This window comes from Chelonia mydas, chromosome 10, assembly GCF_015237465.2.
Source record: "Chelonia mydas isolate rCheMyd1 chromosome 10, rCheMyd1.pri.v2, whole genome shotgun sequence".
Classification (NCBI taxonomy): Eukaryota; Metazoa; Chordata; order Testudines; family Cheloniidae; genus Chelonia; species Chelonia mydas.
In genome coordinates this window covers 44,899,770-44,912,623 of record NC_051250.2, presented here as the reverse complement: position 1 = coordinate 44,912,623, position 12,854 = coordinate 44,899,770, and the positions used below count along the sequence as shown (strand labels likewise).

The window sequence follows — 12,854 nt, the reverse complement described above, 5'->3', positions numbered from 1 at the left end:
AACACCCCTGTGAGATAGGTGGGTGCTATTATCCCCACTTTATAAAAGGGGAACGGAGGCAGAAGGAGATTAAGTGACTTGCCCAAGGTTGCCCAAGAAGCCTAGCATAGCAGGGGACTGAGCCCAGGAGTGCTGAGTTCCAGACTAGCACTCACACCACTGGACCATCTTCCTCCTCTTTTTATCACTTCCAAACTGAAGGCTTTGGCTCAGCCTTCTCTGGTTTGCAGGATTCCTAATGTTTCATCAATGCACACTTAATATTTCCTAGCAGGCCAGCCTCTCAACCTCATCACAACAGAGAAAGTACATATCAGGCAACCGTCCACAAGATTCAAGGAAACTGCTCACCTGGCTTCAGATGGGTTACTGATGACCCCACTTTGATGATGGTTCCCGATGCCTCATGCCCTAGCACCATGGGCTTCTTTAAAATAAAGTCCCCAATTCTACCGTTCTGCCAGTAGTGGACATCAGATCCACAGATCCCGACTGAATGCATCCTCAGCAGCACCTCTGGCAAAGAAAGAAAGAGTCATAAACCAGAGACCAACTGCATGAAAGACCTCTGAGGCAAGGTGAGGCATCTGCTTGGCAAAGGCTTTAAAGACTGACAAGGAACTTTCCTACAGAGAGGAGAAAAAGAGTACTTGTGGCACCTTAGAGACTAACCAATTTATTTGAGCGTAAGCTTTCGTGAGCTACAGCTCACTTCATCGCATGCATACTGTGGAAAATACAAAAGATGTTTTTATGCACACAGTATGCATCCGATGAAATGAGCTGTAGCTTATGAAAGCTTAAGCTCAAATAAATTGGTTAGTCTCTAAGGTGCCACAAGTACTCCTTTTCTTTTTGCGAATACAGACTAACACAGCTGTTACTTTGTTTCCTACAGAGGAACACTAAAGGGGGCCTATATCCTTTTTTGCCTCTTTATATGTACAGGAGGCCTGGAAAGGAGCTCAGTTCTTTCAATAAAATGTTTTTTCCCCCTACTTATTTTTCATTAGAAAGCTGCAACATGTTAAGTCTTTGATTCCCTTTTATGTTGGAGGACTCCAGGGCTGACTCAGGATATGGACTGAGTGCTTTGCTTGCAAGGGTTTGAATTAAAGCTGTGTTAGGAAAAATCAGAATTTAAACAATCTGAATAAAAATTCCTTCCCCTATCAATTAATCAAATTTCATTTCCCTGGCATTTGTGATATCGCAGGAATTGCCAAACCAAATCAGACCCATGATCTATCAAGTGTATCTCTAATATGCAGCCAACCCCTTGACGCTTAAGAGGAAGGTGTCAGAAAACCTGCAGCAGGAAGTAATGTGATAATCTGTTTTTAGGGAAACCTTAACAGTGAGAGGTTGGCTTTAGCCCTGAAGCAGGGCTTCCAAAACTCATTTATTTTTATACTCCATAATTCTATTAGCTCTCTAGTTACCCACAGAATCTTCCAGCGCACACACACATGCTGAACTTCTAATGTAAAAAATAAACAGAACCCCCTTGCCACAGAACCTTCAAGGAAAATAAACCACAACAACTTTCAGACTTTCTTTATATACCATTAAAAAGGCATAAAACAGCACAAGCCTGATTTCTTTTAAATCTTAGCAGGTCACCCTTAAGAACTGTGCTGCTAAACCTTTCCTTTGCCTCTCTTACAATTCTGCAGTCCCTCAATGTCACTCCAAGTAACACTTTCAGTCACAATTCTGCTCTCTCTTGGGAGTCACTGTTGCTCAGGGTTACGTGGTGATTTGTAGAGCTTAATTTAGAATAATCATGACAAGGAAACATTTTCTTCAATAATTTGTAGAAAAAAGTTAAATATTTTGGCAGTGTTTTTATTAAACAGAGGGAAAAAAACTACTAGGGTAGGATTGTGAAAAGCACTCAGCATTGGCTTAACTCTCCTCCCAGTGCAGTAAACAGCATCTTTACCACTGATTTCAATGAGAACAGAATTAGGCCAATGCTGAGACGCTTTTGAAAATCTCATTCTAATGTTTATAACTAGAAAAGACACTAGGGAACAATCCTGCACTAGCCCAGGGGTGGACTAGACAGGTTTCAATAGGTTTTCCATCTTCTTCCTCCCTCTATTTCTTTACCTTCCTAATCCGTTCACATCATTTACTAACGTTTCATAAAAGTTACACATTTGCAATTACATCCTATAGGACAGTCGACATTTATGAGATACTTACTGAAATCTGAACATTCTAGATAAGGACCTAAAACTTCCAAGAGCTTAAAATAAAAGACATCTCTTGTAAATGAAGGTAAATGTAATCTAAGAGGAGAGCTCTAGTCTGGGTGCCAAATGAGACCTTTGATTAAATATGATTCACAGGACTTCGATCTACTTGACTAATATTCAGATAGAATGGGGTACTATGCATTTGAACGCAGCAATAAAGCACATATACTTCAGGGTTAGGGTAACAGACAAATAATCAGATTATCAAAAGGAAACTATGTTTAGTGTTTCTGATCACGACAAGTAGCCTGAGTCATCAATGTAATTTCCATTTTACAAGGTTGTTATCTTAATGAGGCCAGAATGGAGTTTCTAGCTATTTTTTCCTTCTCTAGTTTCTATGGGCCCAATCCTGAGAAGTGCAGATCGTTTCCAACTCCCATCAAAGTCAATGCTCAGCACCCCTTTTTGATATCGTTCTCTTTCAGAGGAAGGTAATACGAAGCACACAAACACTGCTGGTTATTCAGATGTTATTAAAATGACCTAGTCTCTCGCCCAACTTTATTTACACCTTCTTCCTTCCCAGTGCAAGTCCCATCCACTTACACTTCAGCAGAGTAGATTCAGGTAGGTCTAAAGGAAGAAAACTAATTTTCCAAATCTTATGCATCATTTCTCAATAGGACCCTCAGGACTGTGTCTTTCATAAATTGTTATTGTTCCCAGATCTTGTTAACCGAAAACATGGGGAGAGGGATTTAGCTAACTCCACATACATTTCAGATTTCACCACCATCCCCTCTCAGATGGATGCAAGATTTGACCTGCTCCACCTACATGCTCCTTTTCTGGACAATGTTATATGTTATCATAGACGCTATAGTTGGTTTACAGGGGGAGATCAGTGAAGGGCAAATAGAAAATTTAGGAAGAAATTACACTCAAAGAAAACCACAAGGTAGAAGGCAGGCAGTCACTCTAGAGACCTACCATTGGGACCTGGTTCTGGGACCGGGCGATTTTCCTATAGGGAAACAAACAAAAAGCATTCAGTTTGCATTAAAATTTGGGGCTGCTTTCTGAGAAATCCCTAGAATTTTCTCCAGTATATAAGTAATTACAGTAATAGGATCATGTCTTATATACCAAACTTCCCTAGAATGGAACAGGACTTGTGGTTTCAGTTGAGCAACTTACCCCATGATCCAAAAAACTCATCTTCTGAAACCAGAGTGGCTTTTGAACCAGATATTCACAGTAAACCAACAACTTTTAAAGACCGTCAGGATTAAATGTCCCTTTCTAAATGCCTATTCTCACGCCCTTCTTTTGTAATGCGATTATTGCTGAAATAGCTGTCCCTTGAGATTGTTATATGAATGAGGCATTATAAAACTTGAATCATTGACCAATCATGGGGAAACACAACAAAAATTCCATGTGGCTGAGGACTAAAACACCATCTTTTCCCCCACAAGTGGAACTAATGGGAGCACGAAAGAAGCAGGATACAGTGGCTATTTAACAGTGTGGAGCCTGAGGATCCCAGGAAAATGAGCATTACACAGCTACTTTGTCATATATAGAAGGGCTCAGCTACAACCCTGGGTCACTTTTCACACCAATAAAAGGTAACCTATATGTTTGCAGGACTTTTACCTCTTCTCTCTATATTTACATACTTACCTGGTTCCCAAATGTTGTGGTATCTGAGCTCCTCCCAAGTATTCAAAGAAAAAAGAATAAGTCCTTAAGATTTCACTACACAAGGAGGTTAAACAAAATGCCCAAGTACAAAAATAAACACGGTGCTTTCAAACCCCTATAACTGACTCTGTTCACAGGATTGGGAAGCTAGTGTATAATGGGGAGGAAAAGTGGATTTCTGAGTTCTCGGTAGATTTGCTGCAAAGTTTCTTCTTAACTTTAAAAATGAAAGTGGGGTGGTTGCCATTGTATTTTCAAGTTGACTGGAACCAGCCCAACTCCCAGATGAAAGACTCCCATTGACTGCAATGGAAACTGAATTGGTCCTTCACTGGGACTAGCATAAGAGCTGTATAATCTGTTTGCTTAGAAGTTATTTCATTATCAAAGGCATACATTGTGTCCTACACCCAGTTACTCCCGGGCATTGGACCTTTGAACGCAGATATTCTTTCCTAAAAGAATTTCCAATTTAAAAACTCCATAAACACTAAACTCAATATTTGACATCACTATCACAGTAGGAAAGCAAAGTTTAAGTGAAGAGAATTGTGTTGTGTTTGGTTTGATTTCACCTCACTATGTTTATTTTTTGCTGTACCTTTCTCCAAAGATGATTTAAATGTTTAGTCGATAAGCAAATATTACTTTGGATTGAAGAAATGGATGGTCTTGTTATGATTGTCCACAAAGCATCAGCTCCAACAGTCATGTACAGATTACCACAACAGGGCACCAGAAACACCAGACTTACCACCCGTTTTAGGGAAATATTGTAGTATCTCTGATATCTCTGTGAGGCAAATGCTGACTTTTTAGTGGAGCCACTGCACTACACTTCAATATAGATTCTCAATCCCAGCAGTGCTTTTGAACCCACCCTGCTGTCTTTGCTTTCCTTGACTCTTTAGTAGTGTAGGGCATAAAGCTTGGGGAAGCATGAGATTTGATTAGTGTGATTTAATGACTGTAAAGTCAAATAAACATGGTGGGCCTGATGCTCATTTACACCGAGATCCCTTAACACAGTCAGAGTGATTTAAAAGTGAATAAGTGTAAATGTGAATCAGTTCCAGTGTGCGAGGGGACAGAGAAGTGGGTGGGGCGGAGTTATGGTTGGTATTGCACCTGTCCAATACAAAATCATTGACTCCATAAACATTTCCAAACTCACAGTGAAGAAGCTACTGTCTCATACTTGCACAAAGCATGAGTAACCACACATTGCAGGAAAAACACTACAGCATGCAAAGAATTGCTCGAAGAATTTCATTGTCACATGGCGTAATGAAACTTCTGCCTCTCACTTTTCAGTGGTTTCTTTGTAATTCCCAAGACTTCTGCAAATTCTGTTTCTGTGCCTGCTGCTGGGGAACAGAATCACCGTATATCCCTCAGAGATGTGTTCCTATCTCCCAGACCATTAAAAGCTGCCACACTTCCAGGTTTTCACACCCTTTCAGGATGGAAAACAAAATTTTCTTTCTGGAAGGCATTTGATTCAGCCTCCGAAGACTCTCTCCTTGGACTGAAGGTGCTTGGAATGGCTGAGACAGTCATTGATGAGATCATAAATGCCCTGGAGGCATTCATATGTCAAGTTTACTATTTGAGATCAACATTACAACACTTGCAGAGCTACATTGGTGGCTGTTTTCCAAGAATCAGACAAATGGAGAAAAATTGCCACGAAGGGGTGCATTTTTTACCTGCTATCGAGAACATAAACTCATCAAGCAAAGGAATGGCTCCAGTATTACTGAGCACATCCCAAACTACCCTCTCCTTTCAAGCATGAATGGGTTTTTCCAGTTACGCATGAAATACAATGCATTCTTAAATCAATCCTAATCAAATGGTCATGTGCAAAAGCCAGACGCTCACCACCATGCAAATGGTTGGCCAGCAGCCTGCCTTGTATGGTGATGTGTGAGTGTGGTGCAGGGGAGGATCAGTATGACAATGTGTCTAGCAGAGTGGTGCCCTAGACAGAGAAGACACTGATGATGACTTTAATGAATAATTTTTTTCAATCCTATATGTCAAGACTAACTTCCATAGGATTACCAAAAATCTGTGTCTTTTTTTATGCAAGCAATGCATCCTTGTGTTACAGTGTAATTTTAAAAAAATTGATTTTTAAACATTTTTTTGAATATATATCTTCATAAGTGTTCTAGGTTTGTCATGTTTGGTACCATTGTGTTTGGGGGGAAAAGGGCTTTCAAATGAAACCCAACTGAATCCTTTTCCGACAACCCTGCATTATCAAAATTTCCACCAACCAGAGGACCTGAAGCTGGGAGCCAGGGGACGGGGCAGTGAATCCTCCCTGCTACACTGCACAACGTGACAACATTGAAATTATGATTCTGTCAGATTTTTATGAATTAAATGATGCCTCACTTACCTTTCTATCACTAACTTGCCCATGGAATTGGATTTTACTACATCAGTGTTCCCAGACTAAAATGCTTGCCTGCCTGTGCATATCTCACAAGCATTGCACTGGCATTCATTGTTAAAATAAGCAGTAAATGATCAACACTGCATATGGACAGTATGTGGCCAAATTCTGCCTGTTGATATTAATGAAGCTCAATGGGGTATGCATCTGGGCACAACCTGCTCTGTGTAATTTTTAGTGCCCAGAACTTTATTTCTGACCCAGATTTCTTCAGTCCAAGGCACTTTGTCCCACTCAGGACACAGCCAAAGTGAATCAGAAGTTCTTAAAGAAAGCCTTTTTTGAGTTATTCACATGCACAGAAAGCATCTAACAAACGTGTGAACTGGTGAAACAATTTTTACAACCTCAGCTATTTTTTTTTAAAAAGTTGTGTGTGAAAATAGGAGTTTGCAATATGTATAAAAGATAATGAAGCTCATAATACTGAAAGTGGAGTATCTAAGAGCATCCTAAAAAAACATGCACCCATTTGTTCACTAGGGAGTGCAAAGAAGAACGAAGAGAATGGCCATGGGCCTGGAAAAACTCTCATATGGAGAAAGACTGAAGAGATTGGGACTGTTACCTCAGAGAGAAGACAAATAAGAGGGGACATGATAATGATCGTGATAGAGGGGATTTTCAATTAAATTAAAAACCGGCAAATGTAAAATTGGTAAAAACATGTAAATACTATACAAATACAACATATAAATATTATTTATTTGTATTACCATAGCAACTAGGAGCCCCAGTTGTGGATCAGGACCCCATTGTGCAAGAGATTGTACAAAGAAAGAAAAAATAGACTCTGGAACTCACTGCCACATGAAGTCATTAAAGTCAAGAATGTATTGAGATTCAAAAAGCAATAGAACATTTATATGAATAATAAGAATATCCACTTATTACAGTTAATGCTAACAAATATTTAGAAAGGAATATTAAACCCCATGTTTCAGGGCTTAAGCCAATCTCTGATTATTAGAAATCATGAGGTGATCCAAAGTGGGCACCTCCTCTGCCTTTGTCAGAGTCAGGATACTGGACTAGATGGACCTTGGGTGTAATCTAGTACTGCAATTCCTATGTTTCTATTTAGAAAACTGTACATTATATGTGTATGAGATGCACATTATTATAAGTGTTGCTTTTTAATACTGTTTTGGCAGATGTTACCGCTATCTCAAATATGGCTGTGAGCCACACATTGTATATAACACTGCTCACTTTGTTTGAGCTGCACAGGAGCAATAAAAATAAACTGAGCCACAACCGGTGACCAAAGTCTGTATTTAATATCAAACACCTGCCAGATCAAAACTATTTTCTGTGACTAAGCTCACAATGAGCTTATCAAAGTTCATTAAGACACAGGCCTTGATTTTCAGAAGTGGCCTCTTTATTTGACATCTTCCAAATTTGCAAATGCAAATAACTGTACACATAACAGATGTCTATTTACCTGACTGCAGCCAGAAAGTTCGATTCCAAATTGAAGCACTTATGAAAATCAGGCCCATAGTGTGCAAGTTTAACACAATGCAATTCCTCATTGGGTCATTTTTGGCACTCTGTCATTCCAACCTGTTAGCTATGTTCAATGTACACCATGAAATGTTGTTTATCTTTTCTCTTGTGTCCCAGCAGCACCTTCTGGTGCAGGAATATGTACTGAACTGTATGGCTTCCAAAGCCCTCCCCACCACACACCATCAAATGCAATACAAACAGGATGTTAGCAATGTTCTTCTTTCCCAGAACCTGTATGACAGGGATGCCCACACTTTGCCAGCGGAGGCTCATGCTAGCAATTTGCTGGATCATGAGGACTGTGCAGAATCTGGGTAAAACAGAGAAGACTGCAGGGTTAGTTTGTCACTCTGCAGTCTAGTGTGGTGAAACTTCTCCAGCGTCATTTCCCTGCCATCTCTTCTCCGATCTCTTGCCCTCCTTTGGGAGTGCCCCTATCCTGCCAAACAGAGCTTCAGCGGTGCCAACCCCTGTCTCCCCAGCTAACCCACTGAGCCCTACGATCCTCACTCCCTGCCAAACTCGGGGGCAAAAGGAGCTTCCATTCCACTCCTGGCCTGGGAGGGCCCTGAGTCCTCTGACTTCTGAGGAGGTACGAAACAGCCTTGCCAAGGACCAGAAAGATTTCAAACCTTCCTCCATTTAATTCTAGTAGGTCATTTGATATTGTGTCACGTGAATTCACTGCGTATATTAATGCCAACTGGCCTGGACAGGAATAGTCATGTGCATTGAAAACAGGTTGAAGGACAGTAACAACGGGCAATAATTAATAGCAATGGACATAGCTGGAGTAGATCTGGGTTAGGCTGAATCTTATTAAACAGCATCATCAATGAGCTGACACCTCATTAGGTGAAATATGCAGAAACCCTGAAGAAAGCAATATAAACAATCGGGGAGCTGGAGGAAAAATAAAAAGAGTTAACTGCTTAGCTAAGCAATGACTGGGAAGAGGGGTAAGGGAGACATGCTAAGAGTATGCTGACATTTGAGGGAAAGGAATTATTTAGTGTGCCACAGGGGGGTCTAAGTAGGAAGAATGGGACAAAATTAACTAAAGATGAATTTAAGCCAAATACCAGAAGCTTCTTGCCAGAAAGATGTATTAGATGTGAAAACATTTCCATAGGTAAGAGTTGGGAGCCTCACCACGTGGAACATAGAAATCCAGACTGGCAAAAACCCAGACATGCCCTGTAGGGAATAACCCTGCCCTGGCCCTGAGAGGATGGACTGGGGATATCCAATTTTAGGTTTTACACCTGAAACGTCTATGATCCAGGCAGTGCCCTGGGCTGCCTGAACCGGGGGCTGCAAACTCACACAAACTCCCTGAACCCCAGAGCTGTGATCCCCCCACAAATCCCCTGAACCCCAAAGGCTCCCCTGAACCCCAAGGGGTGGAATATCCCCAAGAACTGTAACCCCCCGCACAATGCCCTGAACCCCAAGAGCTGTGACCCCCCCCCCCCACAATCCCTTGACCCCTGAAGGCTGTGATCCCCCCAAAATCTCCTCAGGGCTGTGACCTCGCCCGAGGGCTGGGACCCCCTCCCCCAGCCGCCTCTCGCGGCGCAGGGCGCGGCGGGGCGGCCGTACCAGGCGCAGGTCCCCGGCGCGATGCACCACCACCGACAGGTTCTCGGCGCCTTGCTCCGCCATCCTCCCTGAGCCAGCCGGGCCGGGGCCGCTCGCCGCGCTTCCGCCCTCACCAACGGCCGCTCCCCGCGCGCAGGTGCACGAGCCGCCCGGCGGCCCAGGGTCCGGGGAGTGAGCGACAGTCGGCGCCTGGGCCGCTATGCGCTGCAGCCGCGGCACGAGGGACTTTAGCTGGGTCCAAGGGCCGGCAGCTGGCAGGACCCCGTGGGGGGTGGGGAGCGGCCGGGTCTCATAGTCCAAACCGCAGGCAGCCTGGCGGGAGTCAGCACTGCCGGGGGCGGGGGGGCACGAGAGAGGACCCCTGCCCCGCCCCCAGGGAGCCGCGCAAGGCCAGAGGGTGACTGAGCCGTTGAAGGGGGGCGGGGCAGGCCTGGGGGTGGCTGGGACCCAGCGCAGGGCCTTGAATGGCGGGCAGGCCTGGGGCCTCTTGGGGAGAGGGCAGCTAGTCAAGCTTCTCTTCCTTGTACCACAGTGTGACATACCCCGGCCACATTGTGGAGGAATCAGAGTCGCAGCTGTGTTAGTCTGTATCCGCAAAAGGAACAGGAGGGCTTGTGGCACCTTAGAGTCTAACACATTTAGAATACATAGAATCATAGGGTTGGAAGGGACCTCAGGAGGTCATCTAGTCCAACCCCCCGCTCAAAGCAGGCCCAATCCCCAATTTTTGCCCCAGACCCCAAATGGTCCCCTCAAGGATTGAACTCACAACCCTGGGTTTAGCAGGCCAATGCTCAAAACCACTGAGCTTTATTTGAGCATAAGCTTTCGTGAGCTACAGCTCACTTCAAGTGAGCTATAGCTCACGAAAATTTATGCTCTAATAAATTTGTTAGTCTCTAAGGTGCCACAAGTACTCCTGTTCTTATTGTGGAGGAAGAATCTGAGTGCCCCTGGCACGTGGATGGGAATACATTTTAATAACCAAAACTGGGTGAAAACGAGTAGCACCAGGTGGAGGGCAGTAGCCTGGTAAGGAGGCCACCAGGTAACAGCACGCTGTCATACGTTCCCCCCACCCCGAACCACTGAACACCAGGAAGGCTCCGGAACCACCATCCTTTCCGAAGTTGCACAGATGATGGAAAGTATACGTGTAATGCAAATAGGTGAGAGCTACACAAGGCTACTGAAAAACCTGGCCGAACTGCGCTGTAACAGCCTCTTCCAGGGTAGTGCGTCGGTCTATATAATATAAAGCCGTGTCAGAAAAATGTAATAGTTGTAAAAACATAATCCAAACTAACTTTTAATACTGTTCCACCTGTGCAGTAAAATGTTATGTATTATTATTAGCCTATTGTTGTTGTTATTATTGTAGTAGGAGTATATATAGTATTTCCATATAGTCTAAAAAAAAATGGGACTAAAAATGTCTGTCTTGTGTCATGGTAGAGAGATGAAATATTTTAGTGCGGGAAACAGTTCAAATCGGTTTTTGTTTTGTTTTGATAGGGAACCTTATTTCATAGGTTCTGTGTTGCAATCTAATTTTTTAAAAATCAGAATGGATTTTTAACATCATTTCCCCTTTTCTTTACCAAGAAACATATAGCAAGGCCCTATTTCTACTTGTTACAAAAGGAAGTGATAAAGGAGCTTCATCACCACACGTACATCTTTATTGCACAGGCCTGGAATTGCTGGTTGCCTGTTAAGATCAAACAGTTGCTGTTTTTTAAACACCGTATCATTAACACAAATGTAGAGCTACAAAAGTTGAACAACATTTTTGTTGGCACATGCTTACTTCCTCGTTTAGTTTAATAACAGATTTTTTCCCTTGCAATCCCAAAAATTGCTGTCCAGAACTAGCAATGAACCAGCTGAAATGGTAAATGGCTATAAAGAACTATTGAAATCTCAATGGCTTAACAAAGAACCATGAAGAACCTCATGCATGCTATCAAGAACTATTTTTTCTTAGATAATTTAGATAACTGGTGTCAGCAGCTGCCAGTGGAAAGCTGGATATTGGGTTGCATGTCTGAAAAGAGTATGTTTTCAAGTTGAAATGGGTTAAGTAAATAGGTCTGCATGTGGAACAAACACATAAGATCATTCATGGTGAGTTTCTTACAGCGTTTATGTTGACATCTGTTAAACCATCTGTGATAAATGAAGGTAGGGCAGGGGGAGGGGTAGCCACCTTTTATGGACACCTAGCCAGGCAGTTAACTATAAAATCCCTGTTAGTAGCTGTTCTCTACTTGCTTTATCTGTAAAGGATTACAAAGTCGTTAGATAAAAACGAGGGGAGTGGGCACCTGACCAAAAGAGCCAATGGGAAGGCCAGAACTTTTTAAAATTGGGGGGAAAAAAAACTTCCCCTTTATCTGTCTGTTGTTGTTCTCCAGAGAGGGGGAACAGAGCAGCTATGCTGTAAAAAGCTTTGTGCCAGTTATGAAAAATCATCAAATCATACTTAGAATCTACTCATTTGAAACCCCAGATATGTAAGTAGATCAGGAAATGTCTAGGAAGACACAATTAGGTTTATCTCTTTTATTTCTTTATGGCTTGTGGACTCCTCTGTGCTAACCCCAGGTGCTTTTGTTTTGCTTGTAACCTTTAAGCTGGATCTCAGGAGAGCTATCTTGATGCTTAATCCTTGTAATTTTTTTTTAAATCGAGCAAAAAGCCTAAATTCCAAATGTATTTTCTTTCTTTTTTGTTTTTAATAAAATTTACCTTTTTTTAAGAACAGAATTAGATTTTTGTGTCCTAAGAGGTTTGTGCACATGATGTTTAATTAGCTGGTGGCGACAGCTGATTTTCTTTGTTTTCTTTCTCAGCTCTTCCCTGGAAAGGGTGGGGGCGGAGGAGGGGGGAGTGAAAGGGCTTAAGGGTACTCCACAGGAAGGAATTCCCAAGTGCGCCTTCCTAGGTTCCAAAAGGGGGTTTTGCACTTGGGTGGTGGCAGCATCTACCCATCCAAGGTCAGAGAGAAGCTGTAACCTTGGGAGTTTAATACAAGCCTGGAGTGGTCAGTATTAACTTTTAGAATCCTTGCAGGCCCCCACCTCCTGCACTCAAAGTGCCAGAGTGAGGAATCGGCCTTGACACCATCAGTGGGCAAAAACCTGAACCAGTAACTCTGATAATAAGACACATCTAAAGCGCACCTGTATATTACGTTTTTTAAATGTATTTAATATATTCAGATATTTACACATTTCTGAAACAAATAAAATACAATAAAAGTGCAAAGGTAAGCAAAACAGTAAATATTCTGCTATGAAAATTCATTTGCACAGTGAATCATGCCAAACTGGAACATCAAGCAGTACATGAAT

At 42.4% G+C, this 12,854-nt stretch overlaps 1 protein-coding gene across 3 annotated transcripts in view; it reads right to left on the bottom strand.

The window, feature by feature from the left end:
• SORD (sorbitol dehydrogenase) overlaps window positions 1-10,004 on the bottom strand; it is a 38,144-nt gene extending 28,140 nt beyond the window's left edge. Inside the window, exons 1-3 of one of the 3 annotated variants that reach the window (XM_037910910.2) lie at window positions 9,499-10,004; window positions 3,198-3,231; window positions 352-516 (exon numbers count right to left, since the gene is read on the bottom strand). In XM_037910910.2, coding sequence (XP_037766838.1) covers window positions 352-516; window positions 3,198-3,231; window positions 9,499-9,561 — 262 coding nt within the window. In that variant the 5' untranslated portion in view covers window positions 9,562-10,004. Of the gene's footprint in view, window positions 1-348; window positions 517-3,197; window positions 3,232-9,498 lie in introns of all 3 variants that reach the window. The other 2 variants (XM_043523776.1, XM_037910912.2) reach the window with 2 other exon arrangements.
• Window positions 10,005-12,854: the final 2,850 nt, after the last annotated feature.